The sequence below is a fragment of the Lathamus discolor genome, chromosome 19, assembly GCF_037157495.1.
Source record: "Lathamus discolor isolate bLatDis1 chromosome 19, bLatDis1.hap1, whole genome shotgun sequence".
In the NCBI taxonomy this organism is placed as follows: Eukaryota; Metazoa; Chordata; class Aves; order Psittaciformes; family Psittacidae; genus Lathamus; species Lathamus discolor.
In genome coordinates this window covers 3,633,808-3,657,706 of record NC_088902.1, presented here as the reverse complement: position 1 = coordinate 3,657,706, position 23,899 = coordinate 3,633,808, and the positions used below count along the sequence as shown (strand labels likewise).

Here is a 23,899-nt window from a genome sequence, read left to right as displayed (position 1 = left end):
AGCTAATCCCTTTATTATGAAGTAATGCTACAGAAATCAAATACCAGCGGTAAATCGGGAGATTAACAACAATCTGGGAAACACACAAATTAAATTGCATCCTCCCTCGTTGCTTTGCCCAAGCCAATGATTCTGTTTCTGCTCTGGCCACTGCAGCCCCCCCCCAGCACAAAAAACAAGATTAGAAATCACTTTATAAAAATGAGACTCGACTTTAATCCCTGCTGCAGTCAGTAAGCAGAGCCTGACCAGAACAGCCACCCTGTCTCCATGAGCCTTCTGCCCGGGAAGGGGGGAGTGTTTTGTTTTTCCAAATCCATAGGGATGCAAATGTGGAAATGCAGCCATGCCCAGAAGAAGAGACGAGGGACAAGGCTGGCAGGACCAGGCAGCCTGCAGCAGGGCCAGGTCTGCAGGTGACCCCAGCAGTGTGGTTTGCTCCCTGACTCCGCTTCCATTGCACAGTAGCATCTGAATGAATATTTTATCCATTCCCTTATGAACATCTCCACAAATGCACATGTTAATAAAACATGAGGATGCATTTTTGGAAGAGCCATCTAATGCTTCTAACAGCCCCATCACAGCTTATTAACCAGAGCAAACGCTTTGCAGTTGTATTTTTATCCTGGGGACTTTAATGGAGTCCCAACACGTGAGGCAGTGGGGAAGATGCCCACAGCCCCGTGTCCCCATATCCTGGCAGTGGGGCTCAGCAGCAGCCAAGGCTCTGAATTCTTCTTGGTGGGAAGGGGCAACATGTGTGAACACTGGAGCCATTCACTTCACCCCCCTGCAGCCCCCTCAGTCAAACAGGGATATATCTATTTAGGAGCATGCCGGAGAGAAAGGAAAACCTGAAGAGTTTCCTAGTGAAAGGTATTGGCAAATTAGAGAAGTACTGAACTAAAGAATAATAGAGGAACACCCACGTGCAAACACTTGTGCCACCTTCCGCCTATTTGAATCACACTTCCTGGGCAAGATCTGCTGCTCTGAGAAGCCACTTTTGGTGCTCTGCGTTCCTAAGCACAGCATGGGAGCTGAGTGGTGATTTTTTTCCCATAGCTGAGGTAATTCTAGGGAAAGTCTTGCTGCTTCTGGGAAAGGGAAACTCTTGTCTTGTCCTTCTTTGAATTCACTGTAAAAGCAGCAATAAACCAAGTGGCCAGAGAGGAGCAAGCTGAGAGGCAGCAGTAGGATGGAGGTGGCAGAGGTTACCTCTGCCTCTTCCTGCTACAGGGGAAAGAAGCCAATTAAGTCTGAGAGGAGGAAACTTAAAGCCAGGGAAAGGAAACGTTCCGCCAGCCCTAAAGTGGGCTGTTCAGCGCAAGAGGCCTCTGAAGGCAAGATGCCAGCGTGATGATGAGGAGCAATGCTGGCAGGAGACGCAAAGGGTGGTGAGAGAAAGCAGCACCAAGGACCTGGCTCTTGAAGACATCAGCTTCTTCCCTGGTGACGCAGAGTGCAGGTGTGTGCACATCCATCCTGGCTCGGATGAGGTGAGGTCCCCACCAGCAGCACCCCTTCTAGCAAGCTCTTGCTATGGAACTCCTTTACATTACTGCTGACAGGTAGCGCTGATTTATAAAGCAGAAATAAATGAGCCTGCTCTGCAATTTTGCCCGATTTTGTCTCCCATTTCAATTTGCCATCTTTCAGCATAATACTGGGTGGTTAATTATGTTTCATTTTATTTCCCAGCTAATACCCCCCCCGCCCCTTGCAGTGCACATCGTAGCCACTCAAAGGGTTTCATTTTACCTTTCATTTCACCTCCTAGCACAGCATTAAATTTAGTCAGCTTGTAATTTGGGGGTATTTTATACATTATGCCTTTACTATTGTGAAGTAAAATGGAATCCTTGTCTTTTCATTCACTCTCAAATAATTCTCCACCAAACCTTAGTACAAAAGGCTTCCCCCCCCCACCCCAACCCCCCCCCCACCGAAGACTAATTGAATGGGGTGTAATTATAATACCCAGGGAGATGATGTTGAAAGTACCTTAACTGTGACAGTTTCTTCTAATTGCCCCTTCAGTAACTACCAAATCTTGGCTGCTCAAGCTCCACATCGGATACTGCACTAATGTGCCAAGGGCAAGCTTAGGGGGATTTGGGCATGGTGCTGCTCCAGGCCCAGACAGTCTTGAGGTCTCTGAGCCTCCTTAAGGCTCCTCGGGCCTCCAGGGACCAGCAACATAGTACCAGGTGAAAACAGGGTGTCTGAGGCAGCTGGGGCCACTGAGGCAGCACTGTCCCACTGAGAGAGCAAAGACACAAAGCATCATGCAGTCCTTGCCACAGGGGCAGGCATCCGCAGCCACAGCACAAGGATGTTCCCATCTCCGTCACCCTCTTCCTTGGCTTAATGCTCCTGCTGGAAACGTTCTGCCTGTTTGGCCAAAAGAAAGCCTTGAAGATACAGAAAGAGAGCACAAGGGAAGAGTGCTGGGAGCTGGGGCAGGAGTATCCTTCCCTGGTTGCTCCCAGGAGACAGCAGATAAAGGCAGCACTACTGCAGGCTGCAGCGCTAGCCTCTGAGAAGCATTTACCTGCTGGGGAGGAGCAGCGATTTTCCACGTTTGTGTACTCTGATAGTGTGATAGCAGTGTACAACAGGCAAGGTCAGCACGCAGCAGAGACACCAAGGGGCTATTTCCTCACTAAACCATGTACGTGAAAAATCAGTGCTAAGAGTGGCTATTATACAGACAATACAATGTTTTTATACCAGTGTAGGTGTCAAGCTCTACACTTCTGCCGAGTGGATCCTTCACATTATGACTGCAAATACGCTTAGCCAAGCAGGATTCTTCCAGCAGCAGCGCAGTGTTTGTTATTAGGAATAAGGCTTCCACTCTGCATTTTATAGCTGGGGCTCTTGGGGATGGATGGCACAAACAGAGACTGGTCCTGGGGAGAGGTAGCATCTGTGGGGACATCGCATTACAGCAGTAAGAGACAGTGAGCAGAGGAAAAGGGACAGGACAGGGGAAGCTCTCAGCAAAGCATCCTGGAGACATTAATGCACATGAACTGCTGTAGGACCACTATGAGCTAATCAGCCTTTGCTTGTCAGAACAGGCTTTCAGCTCTCCTCCAGAGGCAGGCAGTTTCTCTCCCTCAAGCACGCAGGCTGCAGTCGATATCGGAGGGGAAGAAGGTGTTTAACCAGAGCTCACTTGCTGCCAGCCCAGCCACCAGCTGCGCTAACAGGGATCAGGTCTGGAGGGGGTAAATCCTTCATGCTGTGAACATCACTGTAAATGAGCTAATCCAGCTGTTTGTTCCAGCCCAGCAGCCCTGGCCCTTGCTCCACACCCTGGCCTGGATTGAGGCACAAGTTGTCCCGTCCTGTCCCCCTCCTCTCAAGCGCTGCCCGTCTTCAGGACAAGTCCTGCCTTTCCCCTCTGGAAGGGCACATCCTCTGTTTATCAGCGCTGAGGAATCTCTTACCAATTATTCTGAATTGGTTAGTATTTTTCCTCCCTGCGTTTGCTGTTTTGAACTGATAAGATCTCCCACCAGATATGGCTCCGCATCAGGAGAGGTGCAGAAAGTTGATGCTGGATTTATCTGTATCTTTAGTCCATCTCAGTCTGTTTTCCCCAGGGAAGGAGGCTCCTGCCATGCGTTCTTTCTCCTGATAACTTGTGGCCCAGGCTTCTTTGATGGAGAGCTTGATGGCCCCATGCACATGGGCAGCGGCCAGCTCCTCCGGGAGGCTTTGCCCTCTGCTGCTCCTCAAACCATTCCAGCCAGTGCAATGGGTAATAACCAAAAAATGGATCCAAACACTTGGCAAGACACAGAAGCCCTTTGCTGGGTAACCCATGACAGGACAAAAGGGCCGGCAGCACATCAACAGCTGCCTAATGGAGCCGGAGCAGGTTGATGCTGGTCAGATCTCAGCGTGCAGAAATGGAGAGACAGGAGCAGACTCACCCCTGAGGCAACATCAGTGAAATGGAGATGAAAATCAGCCCGCTGAGCATCATCCCTCTGTGGTTCAGCTAAATGCAGGAGGATGCCTTTTAATGCAATGTGTAATTAGAGAGTGTAAGTCACAGCCAAAAGATTTTATTGAGCCAGAGAATTCGACATTTGCATGAGTAATGACAGTGGCCACCGCTGCATGAGCTGCTTGGGATTGGAACACCCAGGGCAGAGCCCCAGCCTCTCCGCCTTGGATCCGGTTGGCAAGGGAAGCGCTCCCAAAGCCTCCCTTTGCTGCTGAATGAAAAGATCCTCTGCAGAGATTAAAATGCATTTATTATTTCACAGTCTGGTATTTACATCCCACCTGCAGCAGGTATCACATCTCCCGTTACAAAAGCGCCTACATGAGGAGTCCCGCCAATGGCAGGCACCAACCCCTGGCCCCTCCTGAGCCATCGTGTCCCCTGGAGTCCCCAGCCCTGCGGACGTTGGGAGCATGGAGCTCCCATCATCACCCCCTCGAGCTGCCACAGCAGGGGAAATGGGGAGTCCTGCAGAAGAACATGAGCTCAGAGCCAGGAGATGGTACAACTGGAATTAATACAACAAACCCTGGATCAGTTTGGGGCTCTGAGGCATCTGCAGGGTGTCAGGCACCCCAGCCCTGCACACAGGAGTGGGTTTCTGGGCACATGAATCTGAAACTCAATTGCAAACACAAGCAGTAATTCAGTGCCTGGGACTTGCAGGGTATGTTAAAGTCCCAGCCTGATGCAGTTCCCGAGGAAGGAGTACCCAGCAGCATGCTCATGGGGACATTTCACCACCTCCAGCCGATGATGGGCTGTTGGACCCCCCCAGCCCCACTGCCACATCCACCATGCACGGTCACAGCAGGCAGGAGGTGAGGAAAGCACCGTGCTCCAGGGCTCGGCACACCCCAACTTGAGATGAGGCCAGAGCTCAGCGCCTGCTCCCAGGCACCCACCAGCCCAGGAGCCATGAGCCAGGTGGAGCAGGGTGTCACACAGCCATGGACTTCCCAGTTCCTGAAGGCAACCTCATTCAGCATCTTGGGAGATGGGGAAAGGCGACTCAGCAATGATTTCAGCTATTTCAGAGTAAAGCCCATTTTGGGGGACTGCTGTCTGTCTCTGTTTGTCTCTCTACTGTCAACAGCTCTTACATGTTTGCAGTATTTTAGCTAAGAGGATAGGAAAATGAGCCCATTTCTTGGTCGGTGATTGTGTCCACCGCAGAGGAAGGGACCGTGGAGTGACACAAGTCTTGCAGCTGCACTGGGGTCCCATACTCGTAGCCTGTTGGGAAACTAGGACTCAGTCGACTTCTGGTCCGGTACCTGGCAGGGTCCCACCAGCAGATGCAGGACGGCAATCCTGGAGCATCCTGCCTCCATGGGTCACATCCTGCTGCTCACAGCTCTGCAGAGCACCGGGGACCTGCACCAAGGCTGGTTAACTGCTGCTGAGTGCTCGGAGGTTATCGTGTGACCTGCGGGCACAGGAGAGCAGAGAGGCAGGAGCCTGCTGATGGAAACAGTTGAGCTGTTTGCAGCAGGCGATATGGACCTGCTCAAGCAAGTCCAGAGGAGGTCATGGAGATGCTGTGAGGGCTGGAGCAGCTCTGCTCTGGAGCCAGGCTGAGAGAGCTGGGCTGGGGCAGCCTGGACAAGAGAAGGCTCCTGAAGGGGAGACCTGAGAGCAGCTCCAGTGCCTAAAGGGGCTGCAGGGAACCTGGAGAGGGGCTTGGGACAAGGGCCTGTAGGGACAGGCCAAGGGGAATGGCTTGAACCTGCCCGAGGGGAGACTGAGCTGAGCTCTTAGGCAGAAGCTCTTCCCTGTGAGGGTGCTGAGGTGCTGGCACAGGGTGCCCAGAGAAGCTGTGGCTGCCCCATCCCTGGCAGTGCTCAAGGCCAGGTTGGACACAGGGGCTTGGAGCAAGCTGCTCCAGTGGAAGGGGTCCCTGCCCGTGGCAGGGGTTGGAGCTGGATGAGCTTTAAGGTCCCTTCCAACCCAAACCAGCCTGGGATTCAGTTCTACAATTCTCCTATCCACAAATTGCCAGTGAACAGCCCTAGGGGATGAAAATGTGATTTATTCCTTGCATTCATTCCAAATTTCAGCTTGTGGATCATTTGTGAACCCCGTGCTATGGCTGCAGCTTCCACAGGGGTCTGTCTGCAGAGGGGACTGGGAGCGGCCCATCCAGCCTCCTCGGCACAGCACCCAATGGAGCACCCAAACTCACCAAAGGCCTTCCACAAACATAGGTCTCCATTTCCAGAGCACCACTGCTCTGGGACCCAACTGGGTGCTGGGAGGATGGCCATGGAGATAGGGCTGCTGGACAACAGAGGGCAACAGAAGCTCTGGGACCCTGCAGGTGGGAATGGTCTCAAGTAAGAGCCCAGGACCACAAAGCCAGAGCAAAGGCTTTGGGCAAAATTAGCAGCTGAGGGAAAAACCCCAGATTCTAAGATGGGAAAAAGACCATGAACTACGTGTAACACCACAGCTGCTGGCCAGTGCTGGATGCCCAGGGCCACAGGACTCTTCTTGGATGTCCATAAAAACACTTGAGAATGAAAGTGCTTTCTGCGCACAACAGTAATAGCAATAATGAAACGAAACCCAACATCACTTACTATGATAATTTTATGGCAGGGGACGTGGGGTGAGAAAAACTAAAGCATAAGGAATAATAAAAGGTATAAGTCAACAGTATGAACAATGATTACAAAATTATGCAGCTGATTAATCATGGCATGTATGTAATTACTAATGAGTCTGATAAAATTTTAATTACACCTTGTTCTTTGGGGCATTCAGCAAGCCATGAAAATAATAATCATGTAGCGTTGTCACAGATGATTGCCTCAGATGGGGGAATGGTGATGGGTTTAGGGCTGTGCCACGGGGCTGGGATGAGCAACCAGCTTCCCCGGAGCAATGGGGAGATGCTGGGGAGCAGCCAGGATGGACCAGCAGCCCTGGGCTGGTACAGAAACATCCCAGCACACCTGCCTGTGGGCTGAGCCATGTAAACCCCTCCTCACTGAGCCTCCCCATGGGAGAAATCTGGCCCACACGGGCACATAAGGACAGGCCAAGGGGAATGGCTTGAACCTGCCCGAGGGGAGACTGAGCTGAGCTCTTAGGCAGAAGCTGTTCCCTGTGAGGGTGCTGAGGCGCTGGCACAGGGTGCCCAGAGAAGCTGTGGCTGCCCCATCCCTGGCAGTGCTCAAGGCCAGGTTGGACACAGGGGCTTGGAGCAAGCTGCTCCAGTGGAAGGGGTCCCTGCCAGTGGCAGGGGTTGGAGCTTTAAGGTCCCTTCCCACACAAACCATTCTACGTTTCTATGATGAGTTCTTGATCAGCAAAGCTGTGGGACCCACCTGGGGTTCGTGCTACTTCTGCCAGCCCCGCCAGCACGGGTGACAAGAGCCCAGCCCAGCCTCCCTGCTCTGCTTGAGTGCAGCCATAACAAACTCCCCACAACTTCTCCAGCTCACGCCCTGGAGGAGCCAGAGCTCTCCCCTTCCCCTGCACGCTCTTTGGGGATGCTTTCCTGGGTTTTGCTTGCCCCAGGTTTAGGGAAAGCAAAGCCCGGCTCCCCCCAGCCCCTGCAGGGGACCTACCTTGGTTGTCTTCACTTTGTTGCCGCTACTGCAGCTCCAGCCTGAGAGGTCGGGCAGCACCTTGCACTCCTCGCCGTCGAGGCAGGGCTCCATCTGGCACCACCACTTCTGCAGCACGATGGAGGCTGTGGGAGAAGGGTGTCAGTGCCAGGGGTGAGGGGCATGGGGGTGCCAGCCCTGTGTTTGCAGTGACCCTGCTGAAGTCATCGCTTCACTTGGTCCATCTGCTTCACCAGCCACCCAAACCCTGTTCTCTCTCACTATCCCAGGTAAGAAGCCTAAGGACAAGTCCTGACTCCCAGGAAGAGCACGGAGAGCAGTGCTGTGCAATAACCCACTTCAGGCTTCACTTATGGAGGCAAAGGGACTGTCTATTATCACTCTGCTCTGTTAGGTGCTTGAAATCTCCACCTCCAACATGGGTAACTAGAGCAGGCTCTCTTACATTTGGGAACAAGAGCACACAAGCTGTTTGGGACAACAAAAGCCTTCCCCCACAATTCATCCAGGCATTTTCTGATGCTGTACGCAACCACACTCATAGGAGACCGCTGCCAGGTGAATCGATACTGTGCTGGCAGAGGCTGCAGCTCTTCGGTGATGCCACTGGATAAAATACACATGGTTTGAGCTTTGCTTGGTGCTGCTCACAGCTGATGGTGCTGCAAGGCTGGAGTCATGTCCCTGCTGCTGGCTGCAGCAGTGTGATGAGCAGACAAGCAGGGATCAATGCTGCAGTGCCTGGACCCAGCGCAGTGATGCACCAGAGCTTGAACCACTGGAGCACCATATCCCCTCCATGGCACACAGCCTGGGGCTGCACGGAGTGGGTAACACAGCCACACCAAGTGAAGAGTGCCCCCAAAACGCTCCCTTTCCCTCCATTCTCCACTGCAGGAGCCCCAGGCAGCTCTCTGCTGTTAATCCCAAGGGCACAGAAACCCCACGCCAGCCTGACCGAGCGGGAGGGTGCAGCCAGAGATGGCACAGGACCTGGCCATCACCATCTGGTACTCACCATCCACACAGGAGGGTGCTGCCCGCGTCGTCCCTGCCACCTGCCCCGGGAAGCAGGAGCATTTCACCGTCTGGGAGCGCTCCTCGATCTTGTTCTTGTTGCAGCACCTGTGAGCTGCAATGACCTCGCACGTGCCGGGCTCTACGTGCACTGCGGGAGGAGAAACAGCCCCCGTCAGCTGGGGCAGTGCCCTAGAGCCCCCAGGACACCCCCTGTTCCCTGCCCCAGTGGGACCCAGGCACTCCAGAGCTGTCCCAGCCTCCAGCAGTCACCCAGGGGTGCTGATGACACAGACACAGCTCGGCCCAGCATCGCTCCAATCCACCCATAGGGAGAAGCTCTGGTCCTGCTCCAGACCTCCTGTATCTGAGCTCCTCCTCCTCCCAGCGCCCATGCCTGTCGTGCCCAGCCTCTTGCCATAGCCAAGCCCAGAGCTTGATTCAAATGAATAAGCAATTAGTTAATTGCAGCTGATAATGAGCCGCACACTTTGCTACAAGAGGGAATGAAGTGTTGTGCTGCCTTTGGCTTCAGGGTACCACCACCTCCAACCCCAGCTAAAACCAATGCTCCTGTCTCACCATCACAGCCCACCCTCTGGCTGGAGGAGGGAGGACCAGGATGCGTTTCTGCCCTGCAGCAACAGAAACGTCAGTGTTCATCAGAAACCCAGGCTGCCTGCTGCTCCCCTTCCCAGTGCCGTTAAAATATTAAGGAAGAAAGAAAACCAACGTGTTGGCTTATCAGCTCTGGGATCTGGGTTTAGAAGCTTGTTAGCATCACAAATCAATGACTTTCGCTGGGTAATGGCTCACACAAGCACAAGGCACATTACCCAAACACAGCTGGGTAGGCTTCATTCCCATGACCTGAGAGTGGGTGATCCCTCCAGGTCCTGACTAATGAGCACAGGAGGGAGCGCAGAGACAACCTCTGGGTTGCTGGGAACAGGCGTTTGTTTCTGCAGCGAGCAGGAGCCAGGCTGCAAGGAGGATGGGGAAGCTGCGTGTCTGCAGCGTGCCATCCCCAAACGCCTGCAGACGGGAGCATCGGGACATCAGACCTGGCTGCTCCACACCCGCAGCCCCATCCACCTCAGCAGCCGCAGGAGGAAAGACTGGGAAAGGGATGCAAGCAGGACATGCAGGGCAGTGGGGAGCAGAGTGGGTGCTGCTGCTGGTGCAGGGACCCACAAGCTCTGGCAGTTGCTCCAAGCCTGCCCATCCAGCCTCAGCTCCCAGCTCTGCTTCATCCCCAGCCACAGCCGGAGGGGCCTGCAGAGGTGCCCATCCACCCTCAGCACCCTAAAGCAGGGTGGGTGGCCCTGGGAGTTCATGCTGGTGTCCCCTGCCCAGCTCTGCAGGGGCCAGGGGTGCTGGCCTGTGTCACAGCACGTACGCACCGTGCTCACCCGCAGACGTCGCCTGCCTCCCTTCTGGAAAGCAGCCACTTCACCTCCTGGAATGGAAGCTCAGGAAATGGGATCTATCCCCAGGGGCTGGGGGGAATCCCTCTGCCCGGCAGCTGCATTTTCACATTCCCAGAGGAAAACGCCGATCCAAGTGCAACCTCCTGGCTTGTGTCAACCAGGCACGGCCACATCAGTGCTTGTCCCTTTCCTGTTCCCAATGCTGAGCACTAACCGGGAGATGAAAGGGCAGGATGCAAGGAACCATCCCAGGATTTGCCCTCCTTCGATGCCGCCAGCCTGGCAGAATGGCCGCGTTCTAACATGAACATGGGCAGTGCCACCACTGCTCATCCCTCACAGCCTGCTGCATCAGGGAGCCACACACCCCTGTGCCCTGCACCCGCCAGCACATGGGCAGGATGGGCCACGCAGTTACCATGGCTTTAATTTGCCTCTATTTATTGTTATTTCATGGTCATTTTCTTTTAATGAACCATCACTCTCATTTCCACCCGTAATAATTACACAATTACCTATCCTGGAGATATTTTCTAGTAGCATCTCTGGCCGTAGATTTTATCCTCCCTTTTAAATGCCATCATAATTCAGCTTTAATGATTATTTCTATTCTTCTTTAATGCAGAAAGGATAGGCTCTGGTGAAAGTGAGAGGGAAAGCAACTCATTGCAGAACAAACGCGAGTGTTTTGCCCTGGTTTTATCATTATCACGCTTTTTCAAATGATCTGAGCACCGAGCAGAGGCCCTCGGCTTTGGCTGGCGATGAACCCACATCCCCACCACGCTCTGGTGCAGCACCACGAGGAGTCACTCACCCACCCTGCACACCCCTCGAACAGGGGATTTTGTACCCTTGAGCTTCACATGCGGTTGTGCTTTTGACTCGCTCCTGCAGGAGCTCCTCCACAAAGCTTCATTAGCAGAGCTCATCCCCAAAGGAAGGGGCACTGACCCCTTTGCTCCCCTTCAATTCTGCTCTTGGGCTTCTCATTTGCAGCTAATTTAAGAGGGCTCAGCCGAGGGAGGGTGATGCAGAGCTGGGAAATGGCTCCTTACAGGCACGCAGAGGGAGTTTGCCAACGTGCCAGAGCCTTTGCATTTGCTCAGAAAGGTGCAGCATGGAGATAAAGAGAAATCTGCCTTTCCTGCAGCTGGCAGAGCACAGCACCCTCAGGGCCCACCCTGCTCCACACCCGCTGCATCCCTGCAGTGGCACCAAGGAACACAGCAGACTGGGGGTGTGCTCCCACCAGCACAGATGGACATGGCCCATCTCCAGCTTGTGCCTTGTGCAGAGCTGTCTGGGCACAGCATGCAGGGAAGGCAAAACCCACGGCAGAGGAGAGATGCTCTCACTGCTCAAGGGCTGTGATGAGAGGAGCTGTGTCAGGGGTGCAGGTCAGCCCTGCAGCAAGGGCCCTGCTGCTGGCGGCGCTGGGGCAGCAGCATGCACCCCAGGACCTCCATGGCCTCTGCACATCTATGAAGTACTTTCATCTGCTTGAAGGTCCTGTGAGTATCCCTGCCCTGGGACACATCCACATTGGAAACTTGCCCCTGGCATTCGCCTCCTGGCACAGACTCCTCCAGGCAGCAGCTGCAGCCCAAGGCACGGCCACAGGGTACCAGGCATCCCCTTCCCAAGTGACTGCTGCCCATGGAGCTGCAGGCTGCCTTTGGGCAGGAGGGACAGCCCCACAGGGAGCAGAAGAGCCACCCTGCTCATGTCAAACATCCCAGTGCCCTGCACACCAGATTCACCCACTTCTCTGCTCCTCAACCCCACCAAACACCAGTGCCACCGACTCTGACACCAGAGCAAGTGCAGGAGTTTCGTGGAGTCACAGCCTGGTTTGGGCTGGAAGGGACCTTAAAGCTCATCCAGCTCCAACCCCCTGCCGTGGGCAGCAACACCTTTCACTAGAGGAGCTTGCTCCAAGCCCCATCCAACCTTGCTTTGAATTTGGAGGGTTGTAACCGGATGGACACACATGAACCCCTCCGCATCAAATACAGAGATTCCCAGGATGTCAGCAAGAGACTTTGTGTTTCCCCATGCAGAGATGAGCACCCTGTGCCCAGGCCTCCTGCCACACTGGCTTCCATATCACACAGCTGGGAAGAGCAAGCAGAAAGCAGTGCAGAGCGAGCGATGGGCTCCTCCGGAGCTCCCTGCAGCTGCTTCTCCTTTCGCTTAGCAGCAGGAACCTTCAAGCCAGATAGGCCTGAAAATGCAAGTCAGATGGATGGTGTGTTTCAAGCCAAGAGCAGGAAACCCCCAGGGAGCCTGGGATAAGATCCAGAGCTTCTGGCACGCTTGTCCCTCCCATTCAGCTGGTATTTCCCCACTGGAGCCCTTCTTAAAAAGAATCTCATCTCATGGAGCCATAAAAGCATCATAAGAGACAGGGCTTCTGAACCCTGCATGCGAGTAAAACAGAAGTGCTGTCCTATTCTGGCTGACCTTTCAGTGAGCAGCAGAACCTGTTTTTTTTATGGTATATTGTGAAAGGACACATTCTGTGTGTCTCAGGGAGGTGTGGGCAGAGCTCCACAGGTTCAGTGTAAAATATCACTGCACTTGCTGGTGGGGAGCTGTAAACTGAAGAGAAGTTGAATGCGTGTAATTGCCAGGTGATGGGCAAACCCTCTGTGCCAAACCCCTTCCTTCTGGGTATTGCAATGCCATTCAAGGGGTCCAGATGTCCCAAGGGGGGCTAAGCAGCACAGCAGGGACAGGCAGAGGGTCCAGTCCCCAGTGGGCTCTGCTCAGAGGGCAGCACAGCCCTGAGCATCCAACCTGGGCATCAGCAGCATGAGTGATCCATGCTCCGTGCCCCATGACAACTCTACTACAAATATTCACTAAATAATTAAAGTCTTAAAATCACTGCTGCTCCAGATGCAGATGTATTATTGAAGAGAGGTTTGGAGAAAAGGCAGGCTTGTTTTTATTGCTCATTATCACTGCGTGTCAGTTGGGATCTTCTACTATCTTGTCACCTCAAGACTCCACATCATGCTCTGTCCCCTTCCATCGCATGTTTGAATGTGTGCACATCTACGAACTGCTCAAAGCCCATCACTTCACACTTGGAAATGCCTGGGCTGTGTGGAGAACAGCTGCAATGCTTTGCCACTGTATGGACCGCTGTGGGCAGGAGATACAGCTCCCAATACACAACCTGCCTCCCCCTGCGCAGCTCCTGCCTCATCTGGGGAAGATGGCTTAGAAAAGTATTCCATAGTGATGTAAAGGCTGCACACGATGGAGGAACCAACACAGCTCCAAGTGCAAGGGAATCCTCATAGGATCCTGGAATGGTTTGAGTTGGAAGGGACCTTAAAGAACTTCTTCCGAAGATCTCATCTCAATCTCTGCTCTGGCAGGTTAGAGCCATTCCCCCTTGTCCTGTCCCTACAGGCTCTTGTCCAAAGCCCCTCTATGAAAGGGGATTCTCTGAAAGTGCATTCCTTTACCAAAACCTGTCCCGAATGAAGCAAAAGCACAGGGCAGACAACAGAAAAACACAGCAGGCAGCTTAAGAATTCCTGGTTTGAGCCCATGGAAATCCAGCCCAGGAGAGGCAGGCAGCCACGCTGCCAGGAACCCAGGATGAGCAGAGAGGAACTGTGTTAATACAGACACAGAATGGGGTCAGACTCTGAAGTTTTGCTCTGCAGTGCCCTCTCTGCTCTGCATTACGACTCACTTGAATACAAAGCACCAGATTTGGTCATTGTGGACGAGTGAGTGAAGAACTCCCAGCTCTGCCTGTGGGCACGTGAACACATGAGCCCATCTCCCCACGTATGGAGTGAGATTTATCCGTCATTCACATCCCACGAGTGCACTGGGGCATCTGAACTTTAATCCAAGGTGAGTTGCAGCTTTTATCCATGCCAGGTCTGACTCTTCCCTAAAGCAGCATCTCCCTGCACATGGCCCCTGCAGGGATGGAGCAGGGCTCTGTGGCCTCAGACTGGGGATTATAAGATTAGAACTGCTTTAACTGCCAGGCAAAAATGAGAGAACTGGGACAGGGTTTGGTGTGGGTCAGGCAGGAGCACCAGCAATTGCAAATGAACCCTTCAACACCTTCGTCTGGAAGCAAAGGCACAAGAGGCAGGCAGCACGTGCCCAGGATTGCTCCATACTCAAGCACTTGGCTCTGCTGCATCCACACCATCCTCCCACCATGCACCCAGCAGAGGAACTCAGCCCTGGACCACCAGACCCACCCTGCTGAGGCCCATCAAGGCTCCAGCTCTGGCACAAAGGGCTGAGTGTGACTTCTCAGCTGTTTCCCTTCTCAAAACACACACTGCAAACGGGGGCTCACGTAACCCCTCTAAAACCCCATCCATCACACAGAACAGCATTCCAGACACACAGAGCGGGGTCCAGAAACCACCAGTGGGAATGACAGATTCACACCCCAGAGTCAAGGCTACCTTTTCCAGCAAGACTTTCAGTTCTCCATCAGTTTTCACCTGTCCCATGTTTCGAAGTGATCTTTAAAACCAGATGGCTGGAAATCTGTATTTCTAATGAAAGCCTAAAGTGGAGAGTTTGTGATATTCACTGCGACTTATCTAAGACAGAAAATTCCCATCTCCCTGCCCACAGATCACGAATTACCTCGGTAATGACCTAAATACATAGATGGGCTGCAGATTTTACATGATGCACACAGCGAGGACGTCGCTTCCCCTACCTGAATGGCTTCTGTGATGGGTGGAGGCCAACGTCAGTCTTCCCCACAGCGTGGTAAGGCAGAGAGTGAGCACGAAAACCCATTTGCTCAGGCTCTGGAGGTCTCTCTCACTCATTCTGTTGAAACCAAGAAGAGATGCACGAGGGAAGGGGGGGTTGAAGGAGAGTTGGGAGGTGCAGCCCCCACTCACCGAGGCTGCTGCATGCAACGTTGCAGCCCCAAACACCCACACCCACAGGGACCTGGCTGCAGGGACATGGCCCTGGGGAGCAGGACACACACTCAGGATTCACCCATCGCCCCTGGATGGGCTTGGGCTTCTTCAGCAGCACGGCCATGTCAGCGGGACACTAAGAAATGAACCAGCAGCAGCACAGATGAGCAATAGTTACCTTTTACTGGGCATTCACAGCAGCACCTGCACATCTGCCAACCCCAGGTGGGTCAGGTCTCTGCAAGGGGCAGGCATCAGCGCATCTGAAAGGAGAAAGAGAAATGGGGTGGTGATACCTGCTGGAAGTGCGTGGGGAGTGCGAACCACCGCGTGCCCTGGGAATGGCTGGGGATGCCCCAGGGCTTGGCTGGCCCCGTATCAGCTCGTGTGCACACTCATGCCCACTGCACACACCAAAACCCTCCTGGGAGCTCAGCCCGTAACCCTGCTCGCCACCTTCGAACTGTGCAGCTCCATCTGCTTCAGAGTCGTTGCTCTTGAATTTCACTGCTGACAGCGCAAAATCATGCTGTCAATATATCAATATATGTCAATGACAGAAAATCAGCACAGTACATTATGAATACAGATCACAAACACTAAAAGCAGACCCAGGGTGTGTGGGAAGAGCCAGACTAAATCAGCAGTGAGTCATTCCAGGTATTGCCTTTTCCATGTGCCGTTACACGCCGTCATTGTCCTGGTGTCACCAAGGTCCCTTGCAGTAACACCTGAGGTCTGGTCCTCATGCAAACCACTCATCAGCAGACAGATGGATGGACTGACCACAGTGGGTGTCCCAGAGCTCAGCAACCATCCTCTTGGCACCACACGAGGAACTAAGGAGCTGGGGAGCTGATGTCTGGGTGGCACCAGGACCCATACCCCATGTCCCAGCACAGCACCTTCCTCTGGGGCTGCTTCTCCTCTCAGTAATAGCTTCAGAGCTCATAAAACCACACAGACACAGAGCTGCAACCACTTCCTCTGAGCACGCCTGGTCCCCAGTAACCCCCTCTCAAGCCACAGAGGATGCGTTGGGAAGGAGCTGAGATTTACATCAGCTGGAGCCCTCAAGGAAAAAATGTAAATCCCCAAAGACCTGGTATTTTACTGTTGACTGCTTTAAATATGCTCTCTGCACTATTTATCAGCCACAGCCCTGCAGGTGGGAACAGCTCTGGGGCTCTGCAGGCAGCAGCACGAGCAGTAACAGCTTTGAGAGCAGCATCTCTGCTCAGCATCTGCCGAGTGAAGTGACAGCCTCCCAGCCTCGGTTATCGCCTGCTGAGATCTGACTGGGTCCAGGGCAAGTAACCGTGTCCCCCATAAAACAGCAGTGCTGGAGCATAGTTTATTAACAAGAGGCCATAAAGACAAGTGACACCGAGGTTCAGGAGTGCTGCCAGCAGCTCTGCTCTGGAGCCAGGCTGAGAAAGCTGGGCTGGGGCAGCCTGGAGAGGAGAAGGCTCCTGAAGGGGAGACCTGAGAGCAGCTCCAGTGCCTAAAGGGGCTGCAGGGAACCTGGAGAGGGGCTTGGGACAAGGGCCTGTAGGGACAGGGCAAGGGGAATGGCTTGAACCTCTACCCACCAGCATCAATGCAGGCAGCAAGGGCAGTGTGGGATTCCTGGCAGGCACCAGGCAAACCCTGGCTGCTGGGAGGATAAATCTGGAATTCCCAACCATCTTCTCAGTTTCTATCTGCTCTGGCCCAGGCTGAGACAGTGAAACAGGCTCACAATGAAGCACCAGAACAGGAAACACTGACGTTTTTAATCAAAACCAAGTGATTTGAGGTGGTAAAAAGGGCATTTCTTGTTTTGAAGCATTTCAAAGTGAATTGTTCTAGTTTAAACTGGCATTTTGAAATAAAAAAACGCTTTGTTCCAAAATGCTGATTTCAAATGAGATTTTTCATTTTGATTCTCCCAGCTGGGGGACGAGAGATAGAAAAATGCCATCAAAAATGTTGACATTTGACCAGGAAAAAACCCCCAACCAACCAATAAAAGAGAGAAAGGGGGAAAGGTGTCTTAACAAACCCACAGGATTTATGCTAGAAAAGAATGTAGATGTAAGCAAATACTCTTCATTAATGCTATAGAACAGTCGGCGTGGCCAGGAGCAGAGCATGGCTGGGGAGGACATGGACTCGCAACCATCACCTGGCTCCATCCCTGCCCACCGGTGACAAGGTGACAAGGGACTGACCCCGCTCCAGCACAACCCTCACTCAGGCTACACCCCACACAGCCCCAGCCCTCTCTGCATCAGCAGAATGAAGCCGGGAGGGCTGCATGTGCAAGGAAACCATCGCTCCTTGAAGCAGGCACGAGTTGATGCAATGACACCGCGCCATCTCCCCCGTGTAAAGCTGTATTTAGGCAATTCCCGGAATCTGCTCCGCAAGAGCCTTCCTCAGAGGGGGAATTTCACCCCACAGCCTGCGCTGCTGGAGTCCCTTCAGAGATGCCACAGCCCATTGTGTAGATACTGATGGCAGCTTAAAATGCATGCTAGCCCCTCTATGAGAAAGCAAAGAGCTCTCAGAGCTGCTCAGCCCCTCACTGGAACCCAGGGGCACTGTGTGCATCTGTGCTCAGCACCATGGCAGGATGCCCCCCTGCACAGCGCATCCCCCCCGCCACGCTAGACCAGCGGAGCCAGGGACGTGTGCCACAGCACACATCTGTCCTGCTGCACAAAGGGGCACATCTGGCAGCCCAGATGCAAGGACAGCAGACACGATGCTGGCACCAGCTTCTGCATTGTTTGCAGCAGGGAGCATTGGATGCCAACACACACCCCGTGCAGCTTCCAGCAGAGCGGCCAGGTCCCATGGGAGGTCGGCTCACGTCTGACATCCTGGTCTCCCAGCTGCTGCTCCAGCTCCCCCTCTACACAGGGCATACAGGGAGCACAGCCACACTTCCAGGCATGAGCACTGAGCCCCACAGGCCACCCAGAGCCATGCTGGAAGAGCCCAGCTCCTTCCCGTGGGGTTCTCAGGATCACTGAATTCTCCAGAATCATAGAATGAATCACAGAATAGTTAGGGTTGGAAAGGACCTTAAGGTTATCTAGTTCCAACCCCCTGCCATGGGCAGGGATGCCTCACACTATAAGAGATGGCTCCAGGAGCCATCAATCCAGGGATTCATCCCCAAATCCCTCAGCAGGACCAAAAAGCAAGCGCCCCGCTGGCTACCTTCATCCCACACAGGACAGGGCTGCACTCCCAGCACAGCCTATATTTAGCTCAGAAGGGCTGAGCTGTTTGCTCGAGCCAAGGAAGCATAAATAAATCACAGCGTTATCAATAATGCAGCCACGGTGTCCACGCTGTGCTCAAGGGAAGCTGCTGCGCCGAGCGGGAGCCAAGCCGGCGGCTGGGGACAGCACCCAGGGTTCTGAGGAGCACGGGGCCAGGAGGTGCCACCGGAGCGATGCTCCTCCCCGGATCCACGCTGGCACAGGCGCTCAGTGCTCCCACTCCAGCACAAACTCCCATCAGGAAACAGAGCTCCACAGAAACTGCTATTTTGACAGTTATCAACCTCCACCTTTGTGAGACTCCAGCTACAGATGTTTGGTCTGACATGCTGGAATGTCATGCTGAAATGAAGAGTGGCGTTCTGGCACATCAGAGCACTCAATTTTGATTGAAAATATCAAGATCCTCTATTCCATTACGTTCTGTCCGGAGTTTTGTGGAATTTTCCGTTAACATCTTGTAGCTACTTTCCACCTTTTGGGTCTGAGCTGGGACCTGAAGTAACCCCAAAGGGCCTAAATCTCTCAGAAGACAAACTTCAGTCGTAACCAGCATGGCAAGAGATGACTGCCCCTCTGCATGGGCCCACGTCCCTCCCCATGGGCACACAGACATGGGCCATCACCTGCATCTCAGCCCCATGGAGGTTCCCCAGCACAGAGACACACCAGGAGCAGCCCTGTGCTGCTCTCCCAGCGCCCAGCCCCTCTTTTGGTCACAGGAGCTGGAGGCTTTCTCCTCCTCCTTCATTAAGGCCCCAGGTAGAGCTGTGACCCCGCAGCCAGGACGGTGCCATCGCAGCTCGGCTGGAACGCAGCCGGCACCCGCAGTGCTAATGAGGGACTTTCTGTCAGGCCAGATTATGCTCCACGTCCTGCAGGTCTGGAGCATTGTTTGCAACGGTCCGTGCGAGCTGGATAATTACAGTGAGCGCAGTTCCACCCAAAAAGAGAAGCAGAGAGAGATGGGGGAGGCCAGCACAGCGGCTGGTTTTCTATGCCAAGTGACACGAGCCCTCCCTGCCACAGCTCCAGCACTGTCAACCTTTGTGCACATCTGGCCCTGTACTTCTGCCAGTTTGCCAGAAGCTATTTTCATGCTCCTGCTATTTCAGCACTTCTTGGAGTTGGGTCAGCTTCGTTTAGAGCATGGAGAGGTGCAGGCTTTGACCCATAGAGCACAACCCAGGGCTCTATGGTGCCCCGGAGCCCAGGCGCAGAGTAGGGAGGGAACGTGAGGCACAGAAACCTTCCCACGATGGTGGAGATGTCACAATGCACGTTGAAGGGGGAGAGGTTATTTTACTGCTTCCCTGAAGCGAGAAGTCTCAGCAAACACCCCAATGTGCAGGAGCAGGGGACAAAGTGCACAGCCAGCCCCTGACCACCCTGCGCATGGCTACCTGCAGACCTCATGATGCTCGTGGCCAAGATGAACCCCCCCTCATACAAGAGGGAGGGCTGGGTGCCCAGACCGCTCTGTTCTGTGCCCATGGGCACTGCCCAGAGGAAAGGTGTCCTTCCCTCACCCTGAAGCACAGCTCCATGGGCTGCACAAGAGGCGATGGCAGCGGCACAGAGAGGCTGCTGAGTCTCCCGAGAAGCTGATGCCTCCCTGAAAGATGCTGACAAGCAAGGAGACACCTCCACAATCCCCTGGGAAGGAACAGCACAGGCTCCGGTGTGGTTCTGTCTCCAGCAGCCAAAGAGAAGGCAAAAGCAGCGGGGAAGGGTTGGCAGAGGGCATCACCCTTCTCCAAAAGGCTGGGAAATCAGCCAGGAGCTGGATCCTCCACCCTGGGCTGATGAGGAAGCGCTCAGGCTGTGAGGTTTTGGCCCAGGATCTCTGAGACACTGCTGCTGCCCATCCTGAGAACAAGCTGCAGGGCTGGGGTGTCCCTGGGGAGCCTGGTCAGCAAGATGCTGCCATCCCCTGAGCACAGACCAACTGCAGCAGCAACCTCCCCATCCTAGTGCAGGGCAGGAGTCTGGCCAAACCCTGCTCCCTCTGCAGTGCTGAGGATGCTCAGTTACAGGTAAAGCTGAGGAGTCAGAGCTACAACAGCGATAGCGCTGGGACAGCACCTAGGAGGCTGCATCCCCACTTGGAGCTGCGCTGACAAGAGCTTCATGCAGTGATTCCTGCACCCTCCCATACTCTGTGCTCCCCAGACACTGCACTGCTCCTCCCCAGAGGAAAACCTGCTGCAGGGGAGCCTGACCCAAGCCCAAGAGCCCTAGGTTGAGCGGAGTCCTTTTAGCTCTTACTTGGGTGCACTTAAAGCAGTCCAGCCCCACAGATGTTCCAGTGAGGGCAGCATGAGCATGTGTCCTCCAGGGCAAAGAGGAAACCAAGGAGCACACAGAAACACAAAGGACTCCTTCCCCCGAAGTGTGCTCTCTTGCACTCTCTTCTGTGATTTATTTCCATCTCCTTGCTTATTCCTCAAGCATCTGCAGCATTGCCTTCCCAGCCAAGGTGAGCAGGAGAGTTTTTAGCTCTAATTCCACCCTGGCATGACCCTGTTCCGGCTCCCTCGCTCAGTGAATCCCACCACCCCGCTGCCTTTGACAGCTTGAACCTCAGGCTCATCAGTGCCAGGAACCTCTCTGGCAGAGCATGGTTGCTCCTCAGGGGTGTTGAAACCCAAGGTCAACAGCAGCTCAGTCTTCTCAGGGGAGGAAAGCAGAGGGCTTGACAGCTCAGATTGCTTCCCCTGGGCTTGCAGCATCTCACCTGAGTGGGCTCTTTGCTGGGGTGTGCGTGCCCCAGCACAGATGAGTTCTCACAGGACAAGGGGACCTGCACACTGAGTAGCCCCCCAAGCCTCACACGGTATCAAAAGGGAATGCTAACCGGCAGGAGGAGGAGACTCCTGCTCCCTGCCCAACGCCACAGCATGGATCCACTCCTGCCCGTCTCCGGAATGGGACCGGTGCAGCTCACCCTCTCCTCTGGACCACCAAGCATCCCCTTGCATGTGAAGGGGGACACCAGCCCATGAGAGCTGCTCCCCATCCAGCACCCCCACCCTGCTCCAGCCAAGCAAGCCCACCCTATCTGAAGGAGTTACAACAGAGAGAAAAGGGTAGAGGAAGACTGAAGCCCACAACCCATCCGTCCTGCCTGAAGCTTCGGCTGCAGGGGACAGCTTGCACCAAAGGCAGGAAACGGCTGGTCTCGATTTCCCCTTCCAGGGTGAAGAAGCATTTTTGGCTGCAGTCACCCGGGATCTCTCCAGAAGCAGCTTCGAGGGGCCGGCAGGATCGTGGCACTGGGGGCAAACCGCCCCGGCCAGAGCTCGCCCTCAGCAGCAGCCCCCAGCCAGAGCCAGGCCGGGGCGAGCACCCCCTCCGCGGGCTGTGCCCCCCGCCAAGGGCCGGGCAGGGGCCGGAGATCGCCACTTCTTATGGCACCACCGGTAACCGAGCGCTCAGCAGGAGCCGACAGGGAGAAACTTACCGCGAAGACCCACCCGAGCCCCGCACCGAGCCGCAGAGGAGCTCGGGGAGCCTCGCACCGACCGACCGGAGGGGAAAGAGAACCCAACCACGCTGCACCCGAGCCGCGGCCGGGCTTGGAGCGCACCCCGCCGCAGAGCCCCGGTGCCGCCGAGCCCCCAGCTCCCCCCGCCGCTGCTCACCCCCGGTGCCCGGTCGGTACCGGCCCAGCCTCAGCGGGACGGGCGCGGCGTTTCCCCGCAGCGCCCTGCGACCGGCACCGGGCAGGAGCGTGGAGCCCCGCCGGCGCTCGCCGCTGCGCCGCGCTCAGCACCGGGGGTCCCGTCCCGTCGCGTCCCACCCCGAACTTTCCGTACCTGCCTGCGCCGTCCGTGCGGGCCGGGGCCGCCGCTGCCCATGGCCGCCGTGCGCCCGCTCCGCCGGGTCGGGTCAGCGCCGCGTCCGCGGGCCGCTGCGGCCGGGGACCGGTGGCATCGCCGGGCGGCGGCACCGGCAGCGCTCGGGGCGGCGCGGGGCTGGGCGGGCGCGGAGCGGAGCGGTCCCGGTGCGGTGCCGGTGGCCGCACGAAGGGGCGCAGCGCCGCCTGCCGCCGCCCTCGGGACCCGCACCGTGATCCCGGGCTGCCACCCGGCTCCGCACCAGCCCGCCCCACCGCTGGTCCCTCCCGGCAGGGCGCTGCTCCGCCCCGATTAGCCCCGGCGTTCATTAACGTAGGAAAGGGGGAGGACCGGGCTGAGCTCATTTACCTGAATTAAGTATTTTCCGCCCCAAAACAAGGTGTGATGGGCCCGGCGGGCAACGAGTGGTACTGTACGGTGAGAGGACGGACAGACGGACAGAAGACAGGCACGCCGATTGCCAGCCTCGCTTCTTGAACCCGGAGCCTGGCTTCAGCATCAACCACCAAACCCGGAACTTTACAGGAGACAAGACCCGCTCAAGTGCCGGTACCTGCAGGACCTGGCACCGGGACCCCAAGCCCAACCCCGGATGACTGCGCTGGCCCTGTAGCCCTCCCGGGACACCCCGGGCTCTACACCGGCTGCTCTCACAACTCTCCCAAGAAACAGCAAAAGCAGGGGCTGATTTTTCCCAACAGCTGTTGCCAGGAGTCAGTCCCGCAGCCCCGGGGCAGCTGCAATCACACACAACTCGTTTTCTCCGCCTTACTTTAAAGCATTTGTGCACTGATGAAGCCTTTGGTTTTTGAAGCCAGCTCACAGTTTACCCCGGACCTTTCAAACCACAGCTCAGCCAGAAGCACCAAGTGATTTCCAAGACCAATCTCAGTTACAGATCAACGGCAGCTCTTCAGATAAGCCATGGGTGGGCAGGTTGCAAGCATCCCAGTCGTTTTCTTTCCATGAGGTCACCGACACCTTCATCCATCCCCTCTCCTGGCTCTGCTGGAAAGCCCAGCAAAGCGCCACATTTGGGTGCCCTCACCAGGCATCTGTTTTGTAGAAGCCCCTGACAGCATCTTAGTGATGAAAACTGGGGAAGGTGCCTCTCCCTTAGTGTAGCCACAGCAGAAGCCCAGACTTGTCCCTCTGTGATCTTGGTTTGATTTAGAACATCCTCAGTTTGGATCAGTAAAACCAATTAGTGCTGGTGAAAGCAGAGAGCCAGGCTGGATGGAGATGCCCCGAGTGATCCACCAGCTCTTGGGGGACCCACAAACTTGACATCTTCCCTGGGGAATGAGTCACCCAAAAACACCCACAGGGAGCCAGGGGAAAGCACCCCAGCTTTAAGAGGCCCATGATAAGAACAGGTTTCTTTGCTGTATTATCTAAGGCAGCTGAGGTTTTTCCTCCCCTTTATAGAGCCAAGATCCCCACATGTTAAATTGCAATTAATTAGATTTGGTTGCTCAAAAAAGAAAAGGGAAATGCTCTACAAGATTAACCCAACCGCCAGCAATAAGATGTTAAGGAAATACAAGCAGCTCCTCCTCCAGAGCAGAGGGTTTTAATAATAATGGCAAAAATCAATATGAAACTAAATTCAATCTGCTGTTTCTATGTCAGGTAACTTGATGGAGACTCTGCCAATTCAGGTCTCTATTGCTATGATAAATAAATACAAACATATGAGTTTTCAGATCACAAAGCTTTCACGGAAATGAAGAGCAAATGCAATCAAAAGTACCTTTCACACCAGCCAAATTCCAATTAAA

The 23,899-nt window shown here is 54.8% G+C and overlaps 1 protein-coding gene across 2 annotated transcripts; it reads right to left on the bottom strand.

Annotated features, from left to right (window-relative positions):
- Positions 1–4,260: 4,260 nt before the first annotated feature.
- Positions 4,261–22,259, bottom strand: TAFA3 (TAFA chemokine like family member 3). 2 transcript variants are annotated; one of them, XM_065698242.1, is made up of 6 exons: positions 22,077–22,205; positions 15,162–15,246; positions 14,770–14,885; positions 8,621–8,770; positions 7,603–7,727; positions 4,261–5,456 (listed from the first exon to the last, which is right to left on the bottom strand). In XM_065698242.1, the coding sequence occupies exons 2-6, from the start codon at positions 15,173–15,175 to the stop codon at positions 5,445–5,447; spliced, it is 417 nt and encodes a 138-aa protein (XP_065554314.1). In that variant the 5' UTR covers positions 15,176–15,246; positions 22,077–22,205; the 3' UTR covers positions 4,261–5,444. The 2 variants fall into 2 exon arrangements, with proteins under 2 accessions (XP_065554314.1, XP_065554313.1); XM_065698241.1 differs by lacking the exon at positions 4,261–5,456 and adding an exon at positions 5,933–6,341 and having other exon boundaries at positions 22,077–22,259.
- Positions 22,260–23,899: the final 1,640 nt, after the last annotated feature.

What these genes read in the sequence shown, in the direction of transcription:
- TAFA3 (XM_065698241.1), bottom strand. An exon ending in AGCACCCTCCTGTGTGGATG is followed by an intron (nt 7,728 to 8,620) that starts GTGAGTACCAGA and finishes CTTCTCCCACAG; the next exon opens with CCTCCATCGTGCTGCAGAAG. An exon ending in ACAAAGTGAAGACAACCAAG is followed by an intron (nt 6,342 to 7,602) that starts GTAGGTCCCCTG and finishes TCCCACCTGCAG; the next exon opens with GGTCCCAGAGCTTCTGTTGC.